Source organism: Pan paniscus, chromosome 7 (assembly GCF_029289425.2).
Source record: "Pan paniscus chromosome 7, NHGRI_mPanPan1-v2.0_pri, whole genome shotgun sequence".
In the NCBI taxonomy this organism is placed as follows: Eukaryota; Metazoa; Chordata; class Mammalia; order Primates; family Hominidae; genus Pan; species Pan paniscus.
In genome coordinates, this window is record NC_073256.2 from 56,492,414 (window position 1) to 56,516,988 (window position 24,575).

A 24,575-nucleotide genomic window follows, 5' to 3' on the forward strand; every position below is an offset into this window, starting at 1 on the left:
GTTACAGTTTATTACAGTGAAAGGAAACGGGGTGAAATCAGCAAGGGAAAAAGGCACAGGGTGGAGTCCACGAGAAACCAGGCACAAACTTCCAGTTGTCTTCACTGAGTGGATTCACACAGAACAGTGCTTAATTCTTTCAGCAACAGTGTGTGACAACACATGTGAAGTGCTGCCAACCGGGGAAGCCCCACTAAGCCTTGGTGTCCCGAGTTTTTATTGGGGATCAATTACATAGTCATGCAGTACCCATATAACGGACCTTAGCTGCTCAGTCTCCAGCCCCAAGAAGTCAAACTAATAGATGCATCCCAAGGTCTTGGGCCACAAAGACACTCTTATCAGGTAGGACACTCAAGGGTCTGGATGCACACCCCAGGAGCCAGTGAGGCCCAGTCCTGAAGACCCTTGGAATATGCAGGTTTTGGGTAACTAAGTCCTCCTGGGCTAACCCTTTACTGAAACACTTATTAGCACTTACTACATTTCACCTTTTATTGTTATCTACATTTTTATCATTGTGGTATTGTGATTTATGATAAGAAATAGATTCGGTAGCTGTCCAGTTTCTGGCACAGAACTCCTAAAAACCCCTGGAGGCCAGACACAGTGGCTCACACCTATAATCCCAGCACTTTGGGATGCGGAGCCGGGTGGATTACTTGAGGTCAGGCCGGAGTTCGAGACCAGCCTGACCAACATGGTGAAACCCCGTTTCTAGTTAAAAAAAAAAATTAGGCAGGCACGGTGGCACATGCCTGTAATCCCAGCTACTTGGGAGGCTGAGGCAGGAGAATTGCTTGAACCCAGGAGGCGGAGGTTGCAGTGAGCCAAGATCATGCCATTGCACTCCAGCCTGGGCAACAAGACTGAAACTCCATCTTAAAAAAAAAAAAAAAACAAAACCTTGGAATTTCCAAAGCGTTAAGAAGTGTAGAGTGAAAGGAGCACTGTTTATTATTCCTAATGAGACCTCTTCAACCACAGCTGAGTTTATGTTAATGAGGTCACTGTTCGAAAGCCCATAAGGATGGTTGGCTTGTTGTGGGAGGGGCCGACAATGTGATTAGAAGGTTGGACCTTTTAGCCCACCCCTGACCTCTGGGGAGAGGAGAGGGACTGGGTGGAGTTTGAGTTAATCAACAACGGCCAATGTTTTAGTCCATCATGTCTGTGCAATGAAGCCTTCATAAAAACCCCTAACTAAAGGGTTTGGGAGAGCTTCCAGGTTGCTGAACATATGGAGGAGCTGGGAGGGCGAACCCAGAGAGACCATGGAAGCTCCACGCCCCTTTCCTCCACGCCCCTTTCCCTATGCGTGTCTTCCATCTGGCTGTTCCTGAGTTGTATCCTTTTATAACAAACTGATAATCTAGTAAATAAACTATTTTCCTGAGATATGTGAATTGTTCTCGCAAATTATCAAACCCAAGGAAGGAGTGGTAGGAACCCCAGTTTATAGCAGATGCACAAGTCACACCACTGGACATGTGACTGGCATCTGAAGTGGGGTGCAGTCTTGCAGAACTGAGCCATTCACCTCTGGAATTTGATGCTAACTCCAGGTAGGTAGTATCAGAATCTATTGAATTGGGCTGGGCATGGTGGTTCACGCCTGTAATCCCAGCATTTTCGGAGGCTGAGGCGGGTGGATCACCTGAGAAGAGTCCAAGACCAACCTGGCCAACATGGCAAAACCCCGTCTCTAACAAAAATACAAAAATTAGCCGGTCGTGGTGGCACATACGTGTAGTCCCAGCTACTTGGGAGACTGAGGCAAGAGAATCTCTTGAACCTGGGAGGTGGCGGTTGCAGTGAGCTGAGATTGCACAACTGCACTGCAGCCTGGGCGACAGAGACGCCATCTCAAGAAAAGAAAAAATAAAAAGGAATCTATTGAATTTTAAGACACCCAACTGATGTCCACCAAAGAACTGAATTAATTGTGTGGGAAAAACCCTATACAATCTGGTGTCAGAATTGAGAATCACAGTAGAGGAGAGAGAAAAAAGAATTTTTCCTTTCAACCATATAAATTGTGTCTCCCCAACGAGAGTGGAGGGCACCAACTGTGTCATATACCTGTTGGTATCCTGGGAGTTTGCAGAGTCCCATGTATTAGTAGATGCCCGATAAACATTTATTTTTTCTTATCATGTCAGTGACACTTGCTCAGGTTGTTATTGACCTAGGATATCCTTCCAGCTTCTATTAGTTATTATTCATCCAATCCATTCATCTGTCTATCAATATCCCAATCAAGTGCTACCTCCTCATGAGATGCTCCCCATCTATTCTGGCCCACTTTGATGTATTTCTTTTCTAAATTCCTGGCACATTTTCTGTTTATATATTCTGACTTCTGTCACATTCAGCCTTAAAATGTTACTTAAGTGTTTTATGTGACTAAGGCTTGTCTCCCAACTAGACTGTAAGTGTCTGGAGAAAACAGGCTGGTTTCTACCTGTTTTTTGTACTCCCTTTCACGGCCAGCTCAGGGCCTTAATGTAGTAGGTGCTCAATAAATATGAGATGGCCAATGAAGGTAGATACACCCTTCCCCTCTGGGCCTTTCTCTCTCTCTCTCTCTCTCTCTGTCTCTTTCTCTGTACTGAGGCCAGACCACTGCTTCATAAATAAGCAAAGAAATGAATTGTAGTAATGAATAATCAGCACAAGATTTTTGCAAAGACTAAAGTTTTATTCCAATCAGGGTTTTTTTTCCTTTGGAAGACACATCTCTGAGCTCTCTGTGAGGAGGACAGCCTCATTGATGCTCTCAGTGATGTAATTTATGTTGTTGGCATTGATGCAGCTGAAGTTAATCTGACCGTTCTTGGGGATATAGATGTGCTTCTTCCTGACCAGGTATTCCACCTGCTGGGCTAAAATCATGACAAGGTCTCAGATCCCGAGACTGGCCATCTCGAATTCTCCTCTAGCCCAGGCTGGTTTATTTTCTTATTTTTTATTGATTGATTGATTGAGATGGAGTTTTGCTCTTGTTGCCCAGGCTGGAGTTCAATGGTGCAATCTTGGCTCACTGCAACCTTCGCCTCCCAGGTTCAAGCGATTCTCCTGCCTCAACCTCCCAAGTAGCTATGATTACAGGATGCACCACCATGCACGGCTAATTTTCATATTTTATTTTTTAGTAGAGACGGGGTTTCACCATGTTGGCCAGGCTGGTCTCGAACTCCTGACCTCAGGTGACCCACCCGCCTCGGCCTCCCAAAGTGTTGGGATTACAGGCATGAGCCACTGCACCGGGCACCCAGGCTGGTTTATGAAGGATAGGGAGTATCGGTACTTCTGGGGGTCCAGAAGTGTCTTTAAAGCAGCCCATTTTCCAGAGGACAGAATCAAAATCTGGAGGGAAGCTAGGAACTGGTCACCTAGTCAGTGAAGTTTAATGCTCAAATACAGGCCAAAGGTCAGAAAGGGGGGACACCAGCCCCCTAGACCCTTACAGTTGAGTCCAAGATAGCCGTGGGTCCCACTCTGCTCGGTGATGTGACCCCAGGACCCAGGGGTTCCCAGGAGCCGGAGTTTCTCCTTCACTTTTTCCTTGGTTAGCATGATGTTCTCTACAACTTCTTTTAGACTCTGCTTCCTACCAAGGAAGGACAATGAGAAAGGAGGGTGTGAGGTCCCCCTTGCCCTCAAACCTCCCTCATTGCCAGTCCACTCTTCTTACCTTCAAAGGTCTCCAACAGAGTGCCAGAGGCTCTGGGATGATTATGAGTGGGAGGGAGGTTTGATCTCATATTCATTTAAGCAAACCAGGGAGGCTCCCAGGCAGATTTTGCCAGAGTTGCAAGCCCCTGATGCTCTCTAATCTCCCCAAGCAATCTGGAAGAGTTCATATAACTCATTGGCCTGGGTGCAAAACAAATGTCCTATCACTCTGTCCCCTAAGGCAACCCTTGGCATAGCCACCGCCATTGGTACACATCAGGTCCTTAGTAAATGTTGATGAATGAATGGAGTAAAAAGGCCACATGGGCAGGAGAGAAGCACCCTGCCGAATCCTGCAGATCAGCAGGTCTGCAGGCACCCAGGGCCTCTCCCATCCCTTCCTGCTCCAGCCCTCACCCTTACCATTCTCCCAGCAGAGCAGGGTTGCAGAGGATGGAGGTGATGATGCGTGCACCCGTGTTGGGGGGGTTTAGCCACAGGGCCTGGGCTAATCCTTCCAGCTGGGAGAGGACACACAGCAGCTGCTGGTTGTTGACTGCCACCACCGCTAGGATCCCCACTCCTTCATCTGCAGTGTTGGGAAGACAGCCTCAGCCTCAGCCCCTTCCTCCACTCCCAAGGCCTTCACCTAGATCTCAACCTCCAACCTTGCAGAAGAAAGGGTTGAACCACAAGGCCCTCATTGCAGCCCAGCCAGGGTGATATTCAGGCTCCGGGAAGTTGCCAGAGGCTCTCCTTCCAGCAAAAGTACCCATAAGTCAGAGTCTTAAAGGAGGAAGGAATTTGAAAGATCACTAAGTTCTACTCTCCTGTTTTTTCCTTTCCTTTCCTTTTTTATTTTTATTTTTATTTGTTTAAAGTGACCATCTCTCTCTGTTGCCCAGGCTAGAGTGCAATGGTGGAATCATAGCTCACTGCAACCTCTACCTCCTGGGCTTAAGCAATCCTCCTGCCTCAGCCCCCCGGGTAGGTAGGACTACTGGTGTGTACCACCATGCCCGACTAATTTTTTTAATTGTTTGTAGAGACAGGGTCTCGGTGTGTTGCCCAGGCTGGTCTTGAATTCCTGGCCTCAAGTAGTCACCTAACCTTGACCTCCCAAAGGAGGGATTAGGAGGTGTCAACTGGGATTACAGGTGTCACCCACCATGCCAGCCCCACCCTCTCATCTTATAGTTGAGGAAACAGAGGCCTGAGGGGGTGAAATGATCCAAGCCAAGCTGGGTTGGGTTCTGTTACTAGATTTAGTAACAGAACCAAATTCTAGCTCAGTGCTCCCCACTTCTGCCTCTATAGTGCTCTCCCTAGAGTCCTTGGCTCCCTCCCAAGGATGAGACATCAAAAACATCACTGTGCTGTGAGCGCAGCACCACTTCAGCAACAGACCCTCCCTTCTTCTGCCTGTACCATACCATAAATGCCAAAATTCTTGGACAGAGACTGGCTGCAGAAGAACTCAAAGCCTTGAGACACAAAGTATTGTAAGATTCTAGTATCTTCTTCCAAGTCACTGGTGTATAAACCTTGACAGGGAATATCAAAAAATGGGAATATCTGCTTGCTCTGTAGGAGAAAGGAGAACAAAAAAAGAATGAGACAGATGGAGGAGAGAGCAGAGAGTCAAAGACAGGAAGGTCGGGTGGGAGATTGGGTTTACCTTTATCATGGACATCAACTTTGCCCACCCACTTGGTGTCAACTTGCAGTCGATAATGTTCCCCATCACAAGGACACAGCCATGTGGGATCTGCTGCAGGTACAGACGGTCTCATCAGGCTTCACCCCCACCCAGGAGTGGCGGCCCCAGGGCATTTGGGGGTGAAGTGCTCCTCCATGTTAGTTACCATTGAAGGGCCAGGCAAATTCAAACCTGGAAAAGGTCTTGGATGACTTAAGAGGTGTGGGGAGGAGAGGAACATTAGGCTGTAAGTCAGCTCTAGGGAGGAGTTTCTGAGCGGGGCCCCTCTACCTCCACCACATTGAGGAGTATGTCGGGGTCCATGCATAGCTTCTTGGGGTCCCAGACAGAGTATTCATAAACTGTAAAGCCCATGTCCTGGAAGATGAGTCCATGCAGTTCTGTGGGAACACAACCCCCCACTAGCTGGTACATGGGAAACAGAGAGACGGAGACAGAGGTACTGGAGTGTGGGGCTGAGAGTCACTGGCTGAAGGTAGGACATTAACAGGAAAAGGACGTAAATAGCTTGGCTTGTCTGCCATTTTGCTCATGACAGAGAATGAGGGATAACAGTGAAGATGGCAAATGGGGTGAGGATTAGGAACAAGGGACGGGGATTTGCTGTTCCCCTCATCTTGGGTAAGACTAACCTTTTTGAGAAGAGATGATGTAAACTATACGAGCATCCTTATGCCAAGCTCTGAGAAACTGGATGCCAAGCTGGAAGGCACCACTGTCACCAACAGTGTGTACACCCCCTACCTGCCAGCAAGACATAGACACAAATAGGCCAGGTGTGGTGGCTCACACCTGTAATTCCAGCACTTTGGGAGGCCGGGGTGGGTGGATCACTCGAGGTCATGGCCAACATGTTGAAACCCCGTATCTACTAAAAATACAAAAATTAGCCGGATGTGGTGTTGGGCACCTGTAATCCCCGCTACTCAAGAGGCTGAGGCAGGAGAATCACTTGAACCCGGAAGGCGGAAGTTGCAGTGAGCGGAGATCAGGCCACTGCACTCCAGTCTGGGTGACAGAGTGAGACTCCGTCTCAAAAAAATATAAATAAACATTAAAAAATAAAAAGAAATAGAAATAACACTCTAAAACAGAAATGGAGGCGAGACGCAGTAGCTCATGCCTGTAATCCCAGCACTTTGGGAGGACGAGGCAGGGAATCCCCTGAGGCCAGGAGTTTGAGACCAGCCTGGCCAACATGGTGAAACCCTGTCTCTACAAAAAATACAAAAATTAGCTGGGCGTGATGGCACATGCCTGTGATTCCAGCTACTCAGGAGGATGCAGCACCAGAATTGCTTGAACCTGGGAGGTGGAGGTTGCAGTGAGCTGAGATGGCACCACTGCACTCTAGCCTGGGTGACAGAGTGAGACTCTGTCTCAAAAAATATATATAATAGGTTAAAAAATAAAACAGTAATGGGAATACTAACACCACCTCCAATTCAGATCATTCCTGTCTTGAAAGAGCTTTCAAATCAGCAGTGTGAGCAGGTGGGAATACCACTGGACTGAGATTCCAATCCTGACTCGATGGCTAAGGACTTGTGGGCTCTCTGAGCCTCAGGTATCTCTTTTATCAATACCAGGGGGCCCTCCGAGGTCCCTTTCGGGTTTAAGGTTGTGCAGACCCAGATCGCCACTCTCTGTATCTAAATGAGCCAGGGGAGGGCCCACCTTCTCACCCTGTTCTCCACAATGGCTTGGCTGTGCTTTCCAAAGAGGAGTGCTAGAGAGGCCTGGATGAATGATTTCAGGCCCATGGTGGGCAAGTACTCATAATTCAGGGAGGGATCCTGTGAAATCTGTAGTCGAGTCTTCTGCACCACGAGAGAAACCCAGGGATGGCCTTCATTTGTCATGCAGACTGTGAGGAAAACCACAGAGGGAGCTCCAGATGCCTGGTTTGGGCCCCCAGGGCTGAGCTCTGCAGACAGCCCGCAAACAAATCTCTCCTGGACTCCATGGGGCTGTGGGAAGGTGCCTGTGAAAATACAACTTTCCCTTTTCTTTTCTCCTTGATGAAAAGAATATGCTGTTAGTGAATGTGTATTATTTTTGTCTTTTTAAAAAAGACAACTGAAACCTATGCCATTTTAAAGGTTAAAAATTATACAAGCCCGGGATTGGTGGCTCAGGCCTGTAATCCCAGCACTTCGGGAGGCTAAGGTGGGTGGATCACTTGAGTTCAGGAGTTCAAGATCAGCCTGGGCAACATGATGAAACCCTGTCTCTACAAAAAAATACAAAACAGCCAGACATGGTGGCCAGCGCCTGTAGTCCCAGCTACTCAGGAGGCTGAGGCAAGAGGATGGTTTGAGCCCAGGAGGCAAAGGTGGCAGTGAGCTGAGATCTTGCCACTGCACTTCAGCCTGGGCAACAGAGTGAGGCCCTGTCTCAAGGAAAATAAAAAAAAAAATATATATATATATATATATATATATATATGCAAAATGAGAGTTATAGGTAGATGAAGCTAAATAAAGGTAACCCTGACTTTCACAGTGGTGAGCCCCAGTTGCATAGCAGAAGGCTCAATCTGGAGAACCATTCTTGGTTCAAGAACAGGAAGAGAAAGAGAAAGAGAGAGAGAGGAGGTAAGAATCTGAAGAAGTGTGGGATGGCCATGCAGGCCCCCAAGCATAGAGTTGTGGAAGAGGACATAGCTCTCACCAAATCCCTAGAAGCCCCCAGAGAAGGGCAGAGAGCATGGAATGACCTGGGACCTTATCTGCACTTTTCCCCACTGGGTAATTCTGTTAACAAGAAAAGATCTCTCCACCCACAGAAGCTTGGGCTGCACCCCTCCCCCTGCAGCAGGGAACACTGTCCTCCTAGAGGCAGTTACCATCACTTAAGTCTTATACTTCAGAACTGCTAGGCATCTACCTCTATAGGCTAAGAATATCTTGTTCGGGTAATCATCTTGTTTGTAGGTCTTTAACAAGCTGCCCTCTAGCTTGTGGGCGAGGGGCACATCCATGAACACTGAAAGGGTGGGCATAACTGAGACGAAACTGGAGCCAAGACTATGTGTCTCTGCTCCTGTGTTCCGCTTCTGCCCAGAAGTCTTCCTCCAAGGCTGGGCCGGGCAGTCCTGCCTCTTCCTGGAACCTTGGCAGCCCCAGTGCAGAGGCGCTGGACAACGGGTTGCCAGGGCAACAGAACCTCATGATCTTTGTGGTGGCGATCCACAGGGGCCACAGGAACATTCCAGGGTACTTGAGGAGAATCCCCTCAGACAGCGGGCAGGGCAGGATAACAATCTCCGGAATTCCCAAGCCCGTTTCCCTCACTCAATGCCTTCTCTTCTCTAGCCCCAGGTGGCTCAGTCCAAAGTAACAAGCCCACTCCTTAGATGACAGGGCAAGGATAATGGGAGATTACTTAACAGATACAATGTACATTGTTGGGGTTATGGATACCCCAAAAGCCCTGACTTCACCACTATGCGATGTATGCATCTAACAAAATTACACTTGTACTTCACACATTTATACAAATTAAAAAAAAAAAAAAAAGAAAGAAAGACATAGGGCAAGGCAGGCAGCCAATAAGCCAGATAGGGCTTCTCCTGCAGAAGCAAAAACCCCAGATCAGACACCAGTGCAAGTCGAGGCGTTAATTTCCATTTTGCAAAGTGCCCCAGATTTCAAAAGGAATAAAAAGCAAACACTGTTTTCTTCCACAGTTGTTTTAATAAAGAATCCTATTATTAGAATATAATTGGCAACTCACTAAGCCAGTCCTATTTCTCTCAGTTATCTAGAGCCAAGACTTCTACATATGTTTGTTAAGTTTCTTTTTCTTTCTTTTTTTGTTTTTTTTTTTGAGATGGAGTCTCACTTTGTCGCTAGTCTCGAACTCCTTGCCTCAGGTGATCTGCCTGCCTTGGCCTCCCAAACTGCTGGGATTACAGGCATGAGCCACCACACCTGGCCATTTGTTAAGTTTCAATGATAGCCAACTAGTAAGCATAGACAGCAGAGGCCAAGGGGAGAAAAGAGCCAGCCTCTATAGAGTCAGTCAGCATATTGCTTGCTTTCTTTTCCTTTTGATGTTTAATGACTCTTTTTTTTTTTTTTTTTTTGAGACAGAGTCTTGCTCTTGTTGCCCACATTGGAGTGCAGTGGTGTGATCTCGGCTCACTGCAACCTCTGCTTCCCAGGTTCAAGAGATTCTCCTGCGTCAGCCTCCCAAGTAGCTGGGATTACAGGCATGCGCCACCACACCCAGCTAATTTTGTATTTTTAGTAGAGAGGGGGGTTTCTCCATGTTGATCAGGCTGGTCTCAAACTCCAGACCTCAGGTGATCTGCCCACCTGGGCCTCCCAAAGTGCTGGGATTACAGGCGTGAGTCACTGCGCCCGGCTTTTTTTTGTATTTTTAGTAGAGACAGGGTTTCACCACGTTGGCCAGACTGGTCTCAAACTCCTGACCTCAAGTGATCTGCCTACCTCAGCCTCCCAAAGTGTTAGGATTACAGGCATGAGCCACCACACCCAGCCTGATGTTAAATAACTCTTTAAATGATTGTTGCAAACACTGTTGATGTCTCACCCAGAAGGCCTTCACCACCAATGTGCCCGGCCCCAGCTGCTGCTTCGCTGGTGGACAAGGCTTATATGCCTGTGTTCTCTGGAGAATTGTGCTTGGCTGGCAGACGTCAGCTAGCCTAGAAACCACCTGGAGGTTTCACCCCCACTAACAGGGGTAGCCAATGACTGCCTGATTTAGGCATATAAAGGGTCAGCCACAGCCAGGCATGGTGGCTCACACCTGCAATCCTAGTGCTTTGGGAGACTGAGGCGGGAGGATCACTTGAGCCCAGGAGTTCAAGACCAGCCTGAGCAACATAGGGAGACCCCCCCCCCCACCCACTCCACAAAAAAATTTAAAATTAGCTGGGCATGGTGGTGTTGCAGTGAGCTATGATCATGGCACTGCACTCCAGCCTGGTTGACAGAGTGAGATCCTGTCTTTAAAAAACAAAAAAATTTCGGGCACGGTGGCTCACACCTGTAATCTCAGCACTTTGGAAGGCCAAGACAGGCAGATGACAAGGACAGGAGATTGAGACCATGCTGGCTAATGGGTGAAACCCCATCTCTACTAAAAATACAAAAAAAAAAATTAGCCTGGCTTGGTGGTGGGCGCATGTAGGGAGGGAGGCTGAGACAGGAGAATTGCTTGAACACGGGAGGCAGAGGGCACAGTGAGCCGAGATCTCTCCACTGCACTCTAGCCTGGGTGACAGAGCGAGACTCTGTCTCAAAAAAAAAAAAAAAAAAAAGAAAAGAAAAAGAAAAAAGGCCAGCCCCCTTGTCTCGGTTCACCTCTGTGGCTCAATCTACACTTCAGGGCCCATTCCCCAACCAGGCGAATCCTAGACTTGACCTGAGGCCACATCCTTGCTTGGTTCCTTCCCCTTCACAATCCTGCTTCCTTCACTCCCTTCCAGGTTCTTCCTGAAGGGCACTCCTTCCCTAAGTCACATGCCCCGGAACTCCTGTCTCAGGCTATGCTCCCAGGGAACCTGTTTTGAGCAAATGATTATGAAAGTAGTCTGTATTATTGTAGAAAACTCAAAAGCATCAAAAAATTATAATGAAGCACACAAATTCCCTACAACCAATCCATAACTTCAGTCCGGGTGCACCTCCATCCAGTTTCTGTTCTTTGACATTTATATTTTAAGGTAATTGCTATCAACATTTATGTGTCATTTTCATCATACTTTCTTCACTTAACATTTCAGCTGTGAGGATTTATTGTGTGCCAGTGAGAACCTTTTATGCTGCACGTAATTTAAAAAAGACCTAGTCCAAACCAGCTTGAGCAACAGAGAGAAAGTATTGGCACCTAACTGGGAGGGCCAGGGTACATCTGACTCCAGTCGAAGTTCAGTCCAGAGGGACACAGTTATCATCAGGGCCCCAGCTTCATTCTCTGGCATCCCCTTGGCTCTACTCTCCTGGATGCGTCAGGCTGGTTCTCTGGCTGACTCTGGGTGTGAGAACAAAAGTGGATGGGGCCGGGCACAGTAGCTAATGCCTGTAATCCCAACAGTTTGGGTGGCTGAGGCGGGCAGATCACCTGAGGTCATGAGTTTGAGACCAGTCTGGCCAATGTGGTGAAATCCCGTCTCTACTAAAAATACAAAAATTAGCTGGGTATGATGGCCTGTGCCTGTAATCCCAGCTACTCAGGAGGCTGAGGCAGGAGAACAGCTTGAACCAGGGAGGCGGAGGTTGCAGTGAGCCGAGATTGAGCCATTGCACTCCAGCCTGGACGACAAGAGCGAAACTCCATCTCAAAAAAAAAAAAAAGTTGATGATGGATGGGATGCAGCACATAAACGAAATGATACACACTTAAGGAATCTACATGTCAGCTTTGTTTGCAAATAAACCAAATACCAATTACTGAAGGAATGTTTAAATTAATAATGATATCCATGCAATAGAATTCTCTGAAGCCCTTAATTTTTTTTTAATTTTTTGCAAAGGTGGGATCTTGCTATGTTGCCCAGGCTGGTCTCAAACTCCTGGCCTTAAGTGATCCTCCCACCTCATCCTCCCCATCTGCTAGGATTACAGGCACTTGAGATCCTGTCTCTACCAAAATACAAAAATTAGGCCAGGCACAGTGGCTCACACCTGTAATCCCAGCATGTTGGGAGGCAGAGGTGGGCAGATCACTTGAGGTCAGGAGTTCGAGACCAGCCTGGCCAATATGGTGAAACCCCGTCTCTACTCAGAATGCAAAAAAAGCTGGGCGTGGTGGCAGGTGCCTGTAATCCCAGCTACTAGGGAGGCTGAGGCAGGAGAATCGCTTGAACCTGGGAGACAGAAGTTGCAGTAAGCCCAGATAGCACCAGTGCACTCCAGCCTGGGTGACAGAGCAAGACTCTGTCTTAAAAAAAAAAAAAAAAAAAAAAAAAAAGAAGTTTGTAGGGGTCCTGATATTTAAATTTTTTCCTTTATAAAACGTTTACTTTTCCTTTCCTGAATTCCCTGGGCCCCTTTGTTGTTTCTCCTTGGCTTCAGTCGAGTCCCTCGCCCATCCCTAATCTTAACATGGCTGAGAATGGAATACTCCATCAGTTTAAACCAACCACCTAGAGCCTAGGGTGGTGCCAGCCGAGAAAGATTCCCCCTGAGATTCCAGGTGCTCTTAGGAATGGGAGAGGGGAGAAGGGATTCTGGGAAGACAGTCAGCAAGTGTTCACTGCGTCATTCATTACAAATTATTATTATTATTATTATTGTTATTATTTGAGACAGGATGTCACTCTGTCGCCCAGGCTAGAGTGCCATGGTGCGACCAAGGCTCACTGCAGCCTCAAACTTCCCAGGATCAGGCCTTAGCCTCTGGAATAGCTAGGACTATATGTATGCACCGTCAGGCCCAGCTAATTTTTCTAATTTTTGGGAGAGATGGGGTTTCACTATGTTGCCCAGGCTGTCTCAAACTCCTGGGGTCAAGTGATCCTCTTGCCTCCAAGTCCCAAAATGCTGGAATTAGACATTAGCCATTAAGCCTGGCCTCCAAATTCTTTTTCGTTGTTGTTTGTTTGTTTTTTGAGCCAGTCTCGCTCTGTCACCCAGGCTGGAGTGCAGTGGTGCAATCTCAGCTCAGTGCAACCTCCTCCTCTCGAGTTCAAGCGATTCTCCTGCCTCTGCCTCCTGAGTAGCTGGGATTACAGGCGCACACCACCACACCCAGCTAATTTTTGTATTTTTAGAAGAGACAGGGTTTTACCATGTTGGCCAGGCTTGTCTCGAACTCCTGACCTCAAGTGATCCACCCACCTCGGCCTCCCAAAGTGCTAGGATTACAGGCATGAGCCACAGCACCTGGCCCATCAAATTCTTGAAGACCATCACTTTTAATGGCTATTTTTTTTGTCTGTTGGCCTCACACTTCCAAATCTGGTAAAAATTCCAGGGTCCCCAGTACTGTCCCAGCAGCAGGGGGGAAAGACGTTTTTCTCTGGACAACTGCAGGCTATGTGGAGTGCCCAGGGCTGGGGAGTGGGAATGAGGAGAGGAGAGGTAAATGGAGAGGAAAGTTGGCTCATGCCAGAGGCTCTGCCTGGTAGCTGGTCAGCCAGTAAAAGGGAATGACATGCTTGTGGCCCCAAGTTCCCATCTCTCATCAGCCCAACCTCTTTTATAAGGACACAAATCCCATTCATGAAGGTGGAGCCTTCAAGACTTAATCACTTTCCAAAAAGCCCCACCTCTTAACACTCTTTTTTTTTCTGAGACAGAGTCTCACTCTGTCGCCTAGGCTGGAGTGCAGTGGCACCATCTCGGCTCACTGCAAGCTCCGCCTCCCAGGTTCATGTCATTCTCCTGCCTCAGCCTCCCAAGTAGCTGAGACTACAGGCACCCACCACCACGCCCGGCTAATTTCTTGTATTTTTAGTAGAGACGGGGTTTCACCATGTTAGCCAGGATGGTCTCAATCTCCTGACCTCATGATCCGCCTGCCTCAGCCTCCCAAAGTGCTGGGATTACAGGCGTGAGCCACCGCTCCTGGCAACACTCTTATATTGAGTATTAGGTTTCATTATACACATTTGAGAGGACACCAGCATTCAGACCAGTGCTTGCTTTGAGAAGAGACATGTGGCTTAAGCCTGGCCTATCGGAGTACTTTCCTGGGATTTTCTGTTGGAGTTGGAGGAGAAAAAGCACCTGTCATTATTCTCCAGTCATACAATTATAAAGAAATGATCATAAAGCTTCCAGAAGCTACTGGTCTCTAACATGCAAGAAACTCAGAAAAAAATGATGCCAACTGTATGCAGATGCAGAGAGAAGTTGGAAAGAACTTTCTTTGAGTCAAGCCTCTAATTCCTGTCAATATCAGTTTGGATTCTTGGTTGCAAGCAACAGAAACTAATTCTGGCTAAGTCCAAGAGGAATTTATTGAAAGGATATCAAGTGGCTATTGTAATTGACAGAAAGGCTGGAGATTTCAGAGCAGAGCACCACCAAGACCAAACCACAGAAGGAAGTTGGTCATAGCCAGGCACGGTGGCTCACGCCTGTAATTCCAGCACTTTGGAAGGCCAAGGCAGGTGGATCACCTGAGGTCAGGAGTTTGAGACCATTCTGGCCAACATGGTGAAACCCCGTCTCTACTAAAAAAAAAAAAAAGAAAAAAGAAAAAATTAGCCAAGCATGGTGGCACATGCCTGTAATCCCAGCTACTTGGGAGGCTGAGGCAGGAGGATGGCTTGAACCCAGGAGGTGGAGGTTGCAGTGAGCTGAGGTCATGCCATTGTATTCCATCCAGCCTGAGCGACAAGAGTGGAACTCAGTCTCAAGGCCAGGTGCAGTGGCTCACACCTGTAATCCCAGCACTTTGGGAGGCCGAGGCAGGTGGATCACGATGTCAGGAGTTTGAGATCAGCCTGGCCAACATGGTGAAACCCCGTCTTTACTAAAAATACAAAAATTAGCCGGGTGTGTTGGCACATGCCTGTAATCCCAGCTACTCAGGAGGCTGAGGTAGGAGAATAGCTTGAACCCGGGAGGTGGAGGTTGCAGTGAGCTGAGATTCTCAAGCACTGTACTCCAGCCTAGGCGACAGAGCGAGACTCCGTCTGAAAAAAAAAAAAAAAAAAAAAAGAGTGAAACTCAGTCTCAAAAAAAAAAAATGATGAAATGATGGAAGCTGGCGAGGAGGATCCCACTGCCAAACACTAGAGGATGTTGTGACCGGCTCCACCCTCACCTTCCTCTGATGGACGCCCTTGCTGCCCCGCAGGTCCTAGAGAGATGGGACCTCGCCACCAAAGCTGCTGCTCTGGGAAAGGATTCTCCAACTGGCCCCAGGCTGAGATCAGGAAGTCTGCGTCTGATTGACTGAGCCTGCTCATGTGACCCGTGCCCTGCCCATGCCCTCGCTAAGGCATAGCCGGAATGAAGGTCTGGTCTTTTCAGCCTCCATGGTGGGAGGTGGCCTCTAGCACCCACCAACACTCAGAAAATGAAGAATTTCCCAAGCTTTAGAAGGAGGTTCACAGACCAGGCAGCCAAAAAAGACCAAATTTCAGAATTAGGTCCCACCTTTCCCTCTCTCAAATAACCAGCACTTCCTCTTGGTACTGTCAGCTGCTGATCTTATTTCTGAGACAATAAAAGCAATCAGAAGAGACCTTTTTTTTCCCCCGACAAGGTCTGGCTCTATCGCCCAGGATAGAGTGCAGTGGCACAATCTCGGTTCACTGCAACCTCCTTCTCCCTGGCTCAAGGGATCCACCTACCTCAGCCTCCCAAAGTGCTGGGATTACAGGCATGAGCCTACGCGCCTAACCAACAATCAGAAGAGACTTCCACAGGCTGCCATCATAGCTACTACTCTGCTCGCACAGGTGTCCACCTACTCTGCCTTTTCCCTCAAAACAATGGATGAGTGCCCTGTGCCCCTATCTCAGTCCAGCCTCTCCCCTGGTCCCCTGGGTCCCAGCCCTGCTGCTCAGAGCCTGCATTCCTCCTGCAGTTGTCCTTCCTTTCCTCTATCATTAATTCCCCCTCTCTACTAGAACATTCTCTTGAGCATAAACAGGCAGCTAAACCCCCCATCTTAAAAACAAACAAATTCCCTTGACCTCACATCCTCCAGCTGTTAGCCCATGTATCTATCAAGCAAGAGTTCACTAAGGAAACAGAAGCGCTGCGAGTGATGTAGGTATTATGGGGATTCGACCTTACACAATCAGGGGAGGGGCTGGGGAAGTGAAGACCCAGAGATGGAAGCTGCAGAATCGGAGACAATCACTCATCAAGCTCCTGAAAGCACCACCTGGGTGGGCACGTCTGCGCTTGCAGGGAAATCTGAGGAGCCACATGCGTGCAACTGCAGAAGTGGATCCATATGGAGAGGTCTAAGGGTAGATGTGGCTTCTTTTCTTTTTTTTGAGATGGAGTCTCACTCTGTTGCCCAGGCTGGAGTGCAGAGTCATGGATTCTCATTCTGTTGCCCAGGCTGGAGTGCAGAGTCTCACTCTGTTGCTCAGGCTAGAGTGCAGTGGCATGATCTTGGCTCACTGCAACCTCCACCTCCTGGGCTCATGCAATTCTCCTGCCTCAGCCTCCTAGATAGCTGGGATTACAAGTGCCCACCACCACACCTGGATAATTTTTGTTTTTTTTTTGTTTTTGTTTTTGTTTTTGAGACAGAGTTTCACTCTTGTTGCCCGGGCTAGAATACAACAGCACGATCTCAGATCACGGCAACCTCCGCCTCCCGGGTTCAAGCGATTCTCCTACCTCAGCCTCCTGAGTAGCTGGGATTATAGGCATGCACCACCACGTTGGCTAATTTTTAATTTTTTTTAATAGAGACGGGGTTTCTCCATGTTGGTCAGTTTGGTCTCGAACTCCCAACCTCAGATGATCCACCCGCCTCGGCCTCCCAAAGTGCTGGGATTACAGGCATGAGCCACCGAGCCTGGCCTAATTTTTGTATTTTTTTAGTAGAGACGGGGTGTCGCCATGTTGGCCAGGCTGGTCTCAAACTCCTGACTTCAAGTGATCCACCCGCCCTGGACTCCCAAAGTGCTGGGATTACAGGCATGAGCCACCACACCAGGCCAAAAGGTATGGCTTCTGTGTAGCTACTGCCTCTGTGTGTTGCAGCCAGGTGTGTTTTGATGGGCCCATGTCCTCCAGTGGTGTACAGAGCCAACAGTCTGGAAGCAGAACTGAACGTGGGTGGAGGAGAGTCTAAAGTAAGCTGGGTCCTCCAACTACTTCTGCTTCTGTGTCTCACCCTGAAGTCCTTCAGATATTAAGAGAGCTGCTTCACTTCCACCTCCCAGAGCTTGGGTATCTTCCTCTTTTGTCCAACTCTGACCCAGAATCTAACAAGGCTTCTGGGAAACAGAGTCCACAGATGAACCAAAAGAACAAAATATGTTCCTCTTTTTTCCAACTGTAACCCAGAATCTAACAAGGATTCTGGGAAACAGTCCCCAGATGAACCAAAATAACAACATGATGATCAGCCACATCATGCTTCTCTGTTCCTTTTCAGAACGACAGCAAATGAAAGGGCGTTTTGTACTGTATCTCCACTTCTTCACCTCCCATATTCTGCTGGACCCAATGTGCAATAATTTGGATGTTTTTCCAAATCTCATGTTAAAATTTGATCCCTGATATGGTTTGGCTCTGTTCCCACCCAAATCTCGTCTTGAATTGTAGCTCCCACAATTCTCACATGTCATGGGAGGGACCCAGTGGGAGGTAATTGAATCACGGGAGCAAGTCTTTCCCGTGCTGTTCTCGTAATAGTGAGTAAGTCTCATGACAGACTTACTTACTTACTTATGAGGAGGAGTTCCCCTGCACAAGTTCTCTCTCTTGTCTGCCACCATGTAAGACATGGCTTTCACCTTCCACCATGTCTGTGAGGCCTCCTCAGCCACATGGAACTGAGTCCATTAAACCCCTTTTTCTTCCCAGTCTCAGGTATGTCTTTATCAGCAGTGTGAAAATGGACTAATACAATGTTGGAGGTGGGGCCTAATGGGAGGTCTTTGGGTCTTAGGGACAGGTCACTCATGGACGTCTTGGTGCCTTCCTCACAGTGGTGAGTGAGCTCTCACTCTTATTAGTTCCTGTGAGAACTGGTTGTTATTAGGTTGGTGCAAAAGTAATTGCAGGTTTTGCCATTAAAAAAAAAAAAAATAGCAAAAAACGCAATTACTTTTGCACCAACCTATGAAAAGAGCCAGGCACCTTTCCCTCCTACCCTCTCTCTTGCTTCCTCTCTCGCCCTGTGATCTCTGCACGCACCAGCTCCTCTTCACCTTCCACCATGAGTGGGAGATGCAGCCTGGGACTTTCCCCAGATGTCCAGTCTTCTAGCCTGCAGAATTGTGAGCCAAATAAACCTGTTTTCTTTATAAATTACCCAGCCTCAGGTGTGCCTTTATGGCAACACTAAATAGACTAAGATCCAATCTGATCAGCATTTCATCATCACCACATCATCAGAGCTGGTCTCACTGAGATCACAAATGCCAGACCTTCATACTGCCAAATTCAGTTATGTGCTCTCAGTCCTTTTCTGATTTGATGCTTCAACAGCACGTAATACAACTGACCACTTCCTTCTTAAAACATTTTCTTCCGGTGGCATCCGGGACACCATTTCCCTTTGATTCCCCTCTTGCCTCACTGCTGCTGCTTCTCAGTTGGCTTTGCTGGTTCCTTCGATTCCTAACCTCTAAATGTTGGAATGCCCCAGGGCCCTGTTCTCTGAATTCTTCTCTTCTCTGTCTATGGTCACCATGCAGATGAGCTTACCTACTTTCATGAGCTTAAATACCCTTATCTCAAAGGTATATATCCAGCCCCAAACTTTTCTCCTGACCTACACACTTGAAAATCCAATGCCTATTTGATATTCCAACAAATAACTAAACATTAATAGACTTTTAAAATGCACTATGTCCATGGCTGGGTGCAGTGGCTCACACCTGTAATCCCAGCATTTTGGGAGGCCAAGGTGGGCAGATCACATGAGGCTAGGAGTTTGAGACCAGCCTGGTCAACATGGTGAAACCCCATCTCTACTAAAAATACAAAAATTAGCCAGGCGTGGTGGTGGGCGCCTGTAATCCTAGCTACTTGGGAGGCTGAGGCAAGAGAATTACCTGAATCTGGGAGGCAGACGTTGCAGTGAGCTGAGATCGTGCTGCTACACTCCAGCCTGGGTGACAGAGCAAGATTGCATTTAAAAAATAAAATAAAACAAAATGCACTGTGTTAAAAAGAACCGTCTGGGCACAGTGGCTCACACCTGTAATCCAAGTACTTTGGGAGGCTGAGGTGGGAGGATCACTTGAGCCCAGGAGTTTGAGACCAGCCTGGGCAAGATAGTGGGACCCTATCTCTACAAAAAATTAAAACAAATGTTTTAATGTATTATGTCTGAAAACTAACTCATAGTTTCATATCCCCCACCAAACCTGCTCTTATCACATTTTCCCCACTTTTGTAAATGACAAGTTCACTCTGTCATGTGCTCAGGGCAAAAATCTTGGGCTCATCCCTAACTTTCCTTTTTTTCTCTTAAACCCTGCATCCAAGCCATTGGCAAACCCTGTCAGTTTCACCTTGTAACATAATTAGAATTTGTTCATTCAGCAAAAACTTATTGAGGCTGGGCGCAATGGCTCATGCCTGTAATCCCAGAAGTGTGCGAGGCCAAGGCAGACAGAGGCTTGAGTCCAGGAGTTTGAGAACAGCCTGGCAACATGGCGAAACCCGTCTCTACAAAAAATGCAAAAATAAGCCAGGCATGGTGGCACATGCCTGTAGTCCTAGCTACTCCGGAGGCTGAGGTGGGAGAATCACCTGAGCTCTTGGAGGTCAAGGCTGCTGTGAGCCATGATTACACTGCACTCCAGCCTGGAAGACAGAGTGGGCCCCTGCCTAAAAAAAAAAAAAAAAGTATTGCTGGGGTGGACAGATGAGCAGAAAGTACAGTCTGTGTTTGAATGGATGACAGAGGGTACCATGTGTGAAGGTACAGATACAAAAAAAAAATGAGAATTTTTTTAGTGCATTTAAGTATGGTTGGAATAAAAGCATATTGAGGGAGTGGTGGGAAATCAAGTTAGGGAAGTAGGCTTCGTCCATAAAAATGATAGGCCTTTTAAGGGCCTATCTGACTCTTACCCCAAAACCTTTAGGACACCACTGGATGATTTCGAGAAAGGGAATGACATGATCAGATTTATATTTCAGAAAAATTCTCTGGGGGCTTGTGGAGGGGAACCAGAATTAGGCAAGAAGGCCAAGTGGAGACTATTTTAGTTAATTCAGTTAAGAAGCGATGAAGGCCTGAGCTAAGGCAATGGCCAAGGAATGGAATTGCCAGATGTCTTCCATAAAAATACCAGGCAGTGGACCAAGCCTGGGGGGAGATGCTGGCAGGCAGGGGTGCTTTTGAAAAATATCTGCTTAAACAATATCTTCTGTATTAATAATATCCACTCTTTTTGTACAACTTTTATACTTTTTTTTTTGAGACAGAGTCTTGCTCTGTCACCCAGGCTGGAGTGCAGTGGTGCAATTTCAACTCACTGCAACCTCTGCCTCCCATATTCAAGCAATTCTCTTGCCTCAGCCTCCTGAGTAGCTGGGACTACAGGTGCGCACCATCACGCCTGGCTAATTTTTGTATTTTTTGCAGAGATGGGTTTCTCCATGTTGGCCAGGCTTGTCTCAAACTCCCGACCTCAAATGATCCACCCGCCTTGGCCTCCCAAAGTGCTGAGATTACAGGCATGAGCCACCGCACCCGGCCTATACCCCATTTTTTTTTAAAGAAACAGATTTCTTTTTTCCTGACAACAACTTGCAAGGAATAATAAAGAAAAACAAAGGCAAAGTTTTAAAAAGATATTTCATTGTATAACATCAGAAGCTCCTATACCAGACCACTCCAGTCAATACCAGATAGTCACCAACCCCACCAACTTCATGGTCTTGAAAGTGGCTTAGGGTAAAAACTACAGTTTGCTCTTAAGACTGAGCAAAGAAAATGAGAAGGTGTCACACCTAGGTGCTGAGTCTTGAGGGAACTGGAGCACTAAAGTTTGCCATCAGCCCCATATGTTTCTCCCTCCCCAAAAATGGTAGGAGTTTCTCAGCCAGGCATGGAGGCTCATGCCTGTAATCCCAGCACTTTGGGAGGCTGAGGCAGGTGGATCACCTGAGGTCAGGAGTTCAAGACCAGCCTGGCCAACATGGTGAAACCCCGTCTCTACTAAAATACAAAAATTAGCTGGGCATGGTGGTGGGGCACCTGTAATCCCAGCTACTCGGGAGGCTCAGGCAGGAGAATCGCTTGAATCTGGGAGGCGGAGGTTGCAGTGAGCCAAGATCACGCCACTGCACTCCAGCCTGGGCAACAGAGTGAGACTGCCTCAAAAAAAAAAAAAAAAAAAAGGAATTTCTCCATTAGAAAAGCAGCTGCCTCTGCTTCCCTCATTCCTCCAGCACCCAACCTTGTGGCTCTGGGAGAGTGTTCCAGCGTCATTTAGATTCAGACTCAGGCCCAAGGGGAGGCCCCAGGAGGACAGGCTTGGTCACGTGATCCATGACTGGAAGAGAAACCAGAGACTGTGTGGATGGCACCGACTGTTGCAGAGCCCTCCCATTCCTATTTCTCTCCTCTGGGAAGAAGTGGCCCATCCCCACTCGCTTCTGGAAATATCCACAGTGGAGGCCATGTTTCATCTTGTTTCTTGATAAAGAGATTTTGGGAACCATGTACGGTGTGCTGTGCCTCTGAGTTATAAAGTATGGCTCCTCACTGGCAACTCAGAAATGAAACTGTGATGAGTTCTGTACCTCTAGCTCCTAAATTTCTTTTTTTTTTTTTTTTTTGAGACAGGGTCTTGCTCTGTCACCCAGGCTGGAGTGCAGTGTCTTCATCACAGCTTACTGCAGCCTTGACCTCCCAGGCTCAAATAATCCTCCCACCTCAGCCTTCCCAGTAGCTTAGACTACAGGCAAACGCCACCATGCCTGGCTAATTTTTCTATTTATTGTAGAGACTTGGTCTCAGTATGTTGCCCAGGCTGGTCTCAAATTCCTGGCCTCAAGAAATCCTCCCATCTCAGTCTCCCAAAGCACTAGGATTACAGGCATAAACCACTGCACCTAGCCTTAAATTACTTAAAAGGTGTATATGGACCAAGGAATCTTGAGATCACTGGTTGTTCCCTCAGGAGCAAACGATGGACACACAGAGATCCTGTTCCTAGAACATGGAAGCAAGAGTCCCAGATAAGCCTGCCAGGGTTTGAATATTGTTTGTCCTCACCAAAACTCATGTCAAAATTTGATCCCCAATATGGCAGCACTGGGAAGGGGCACCGGGTGGGAGGTGTTTGGGTCATGGGGATGGATCCCTCATGAATGGCTTGGTGCTGTTCTTGCAGGAGTAAGTGAATTCTGACTCTCATGAGACTGGATTAGTTCTTGCAGGAATGGGTGAGTTCCCGACAGAGTGGGATGTTATAAAGCCAGGACGCCCCTCAGGTTTTCCCCTTTTCACACATATCTGCTTCTTCTTTGACCCTCTCTGCCATGTTGTGATCCAGCACAAAAGTTCTTTGCCAGTAGCCAGGGCCATTCCCTTAAACTTCTCAGCCTGTAGAAACATGAGCTACATTAGCCTCTTTTTTTTTATAAATTGCCCAGCCTCAGATATGCCTTTATAGCAAAATGAAACAGACTAAGATGAAGCCTTCAAAGAGAGTCACAGATCATTGCAAGGGGATCTTCCTGAGCTTGTCATCCCAGTGTGTCTTGAGTTCTGAAGGGGCACCTTTAAAAACATTGCCTGGCCATGTGCAATGGCTCATGCTTGTAATCCCAGTGCTTTGGGAGGCTGAGGTGGGAGGATTGCTTGAGCCCAGGAATTTGAGACCAGCCTGGGCAACATAGTCAGACCCCATCTCTACAAAAATTACAGAAAAATTAGCCAGGAGTTGTGGTGTGTGCCTGTAGTCCCAGCTATTTGAGAGGCTGAGGTGGGAGGATCACTTGAGACTGGGAGGCTGAGGCTGCAATGTGCTGTAATTGCACCACTGCACTCCAGCCTGGGCAACAGAGCAAGACCCTGTCAAAAAAAAAAAAAAAAAAGAGGAGAAGAAAAAAGCACTGTCAGAGAAGGACTGCTAGAAAGAGCAGCCTCAGGCAGAATCATGTAGTGTAGTAAGTTTGTGTTCATTCTCTGTTGTATGTGACAAATTACCACAAACTCAGCAGCTTAGAATAACATATTTATTTTCTCACCGTTCCCATGTGTCTGGAGTTCAGGTACGGGTTAGCTGGGTCTTCTGCTCAGGGTCCCCAGGCTGCAATCAAGATGTCGGCTAGGGCTATGGTCTCACCGGAGGCTCAGTGTCCTCCTAGCTCCTGTGGTTGTTGGCAGCATCCTTTTTTTTTTTTTTTTTTTGAGACAGTCACCCAGGCTAGAGTGCAGTGGCATGATCTCAGCTCACTGCAACCTCCACCTCCCAAGTTCATGCAATTCTCCTACCTCAGCCTCCCGAGTAGCTGGGATTACAGGCACCTGCTACCACACCCAGCTAGTTTTGTTTGTTTGTTTGTTTGTTTTGTATTTTTAGTAGACATGGAGTTTAATCATGTTGCCTGGGCTGGTCTCAAACTCCTGGCCTCAAGTATCAGCCCACCTTGGCCTCCCAGAGTTCTGGGATTACAGGCGTGGGCCATTGCACCTGGCCAGAATTCATTTTCTTACAGTTGTAGAATTCTCAGTGGCTAGCTTCCTCTAGGCCAGTAGGAGTATATCTCTGACTGTTTCTGAGCTCTAGACCCTCTTTTAAATAAAGAACTCACCTTATTAAGTCAGGCCCACCCAGCATAATCTCCCGCTTTATTTGCTTAAAATCAACTGATTAGGGACTGTAATTACATCTTCAAAATCCCTTCCTCGGCCAGGCATGGTGGCTCACGCCAGTAATCCCAGTACTTTGGGAGGCCAAGGCAGGTGGATCACAAGGTCAGGAGTTCGAGACCATCCTGGCTAACATGGTGAAACCCCGTCTCTACTAAAAATACAAAAAAATTTGCTGGGTGTGGTGGTGGGCACCTGTAGTCCCAGCTACTCAGGAGGCTGAGGCAGGAGAATGGCGTGAACCCAGGATGTGGAGCTTGCAGTGAGCTGAGATCGCACCACCACATTCCAGCCTGGGCAGCAGAGCAAGACTCCATCTCAAAAAAAAAAAAAAAATCCCTTCCTCTCTGCCATGTATCATAGTCCAAGAGTAGCATCCATCACCTTTGCCATATTCTACTGGTTGGAAGCAAGTTATGGGCCCCACCCACATTCATCAGAAGATTATGCAAAGATATGGGGTCATTAGAGTTCACTGGGGGTCATCTCAGAATTGTGCTTACCACAGAGTCCAAGAGCTTCTGGAGAAAACAGCCGTTCCCTGGTGGGGTGGCACTGATTGGAGTGGATGCTAAACTTATGGGAGCAGAACTCCCAGTTAAAGGGCTCACAAGTGTCTCTCACTGTAGTGGGTGAGGTTTGTTCACCTGGAACCTCAGAATGTAACTTTATTTGAAAGAAAGGTCTTTGAAGATGTAATTAAGGTGAGGAT

The 24,575-nt window shown here is 47.6% G+C and overlaps 1 protein-coding gene across 4 annotated transcripts; it reads right to left on the reverse strand.

Annotated features, from left to right (window-relative positions):
* Positions 1-2,680: 2,680 nt before the first annotated feature.
* On the reverse strand, positions 2,681-12,774 carry GOT1L1 (glutamic-oxaloacetic transaminase 1 like 1). Of its 4 annotated transcripts, none has more exons than XM_003830824.6 (9): positions 8,288-12,774; positions 7,084-7,265; positions 6,031-6,142; positions 5,669-5,778; positions 5,357-5,449; positions 5,112-5,262; positions 4,102-4,267; positions 3,471-3,613; positions 2,681-2,885 (listed from the first exon to the last, which is right to left on the reverse strand). In XM_003830824.6, the coding sequence occupies exons 1-9, from the start codon at positions 8,400-8,402 to the stop codon at positions 2,710-2,712; spliced, it is 1,248 nt and encodes a 415-aa protein (XP_003830872.4). In that variant the 5' UTR covers positions 8,403-12,774; the 3' UTR covers positions 2,681-2,709. The 4 variants fall into 4 exon arrangements, with proteins under 4 accessions (XP_003830872.4, XP_054972437.2, XP_054972436.2 ...); XM_055116461.2 differs by having other exon boundaries at positions 2,686-2,885; positions 5,357-5,446; XM_055116460.2 differs by having other exon boundaries at positions 2,686-2,885; positions 7,084-7,382.
* Between the last annotated feature and the right edge of the window lie 11,801 nt (positions 12,775-24,575).

Coding starts and splice junctions, on each gene's coding strand:
- GOT1L1 (XM_055116460.2), bottom strand. CDS start 8,402: ATGCCCACCCTTTCAGTGTTCATGGATGTGCCCCTCGCCCACAAGCTA. Junction 6,143..7,083: donor AAGCCATTGTGGAGAACAGG/GTGAGAAGGTGG, acceptor TCTTGCTGGCAG/GTAGGGGGTGTACACACTGT. Junction 5,779..6,030: donor CATCATCTCTTCTCAAAAAG/GTTAGTCTTACC, acceptor GTGTTCCCACAG/AACTGCATGGACTCATCTTC.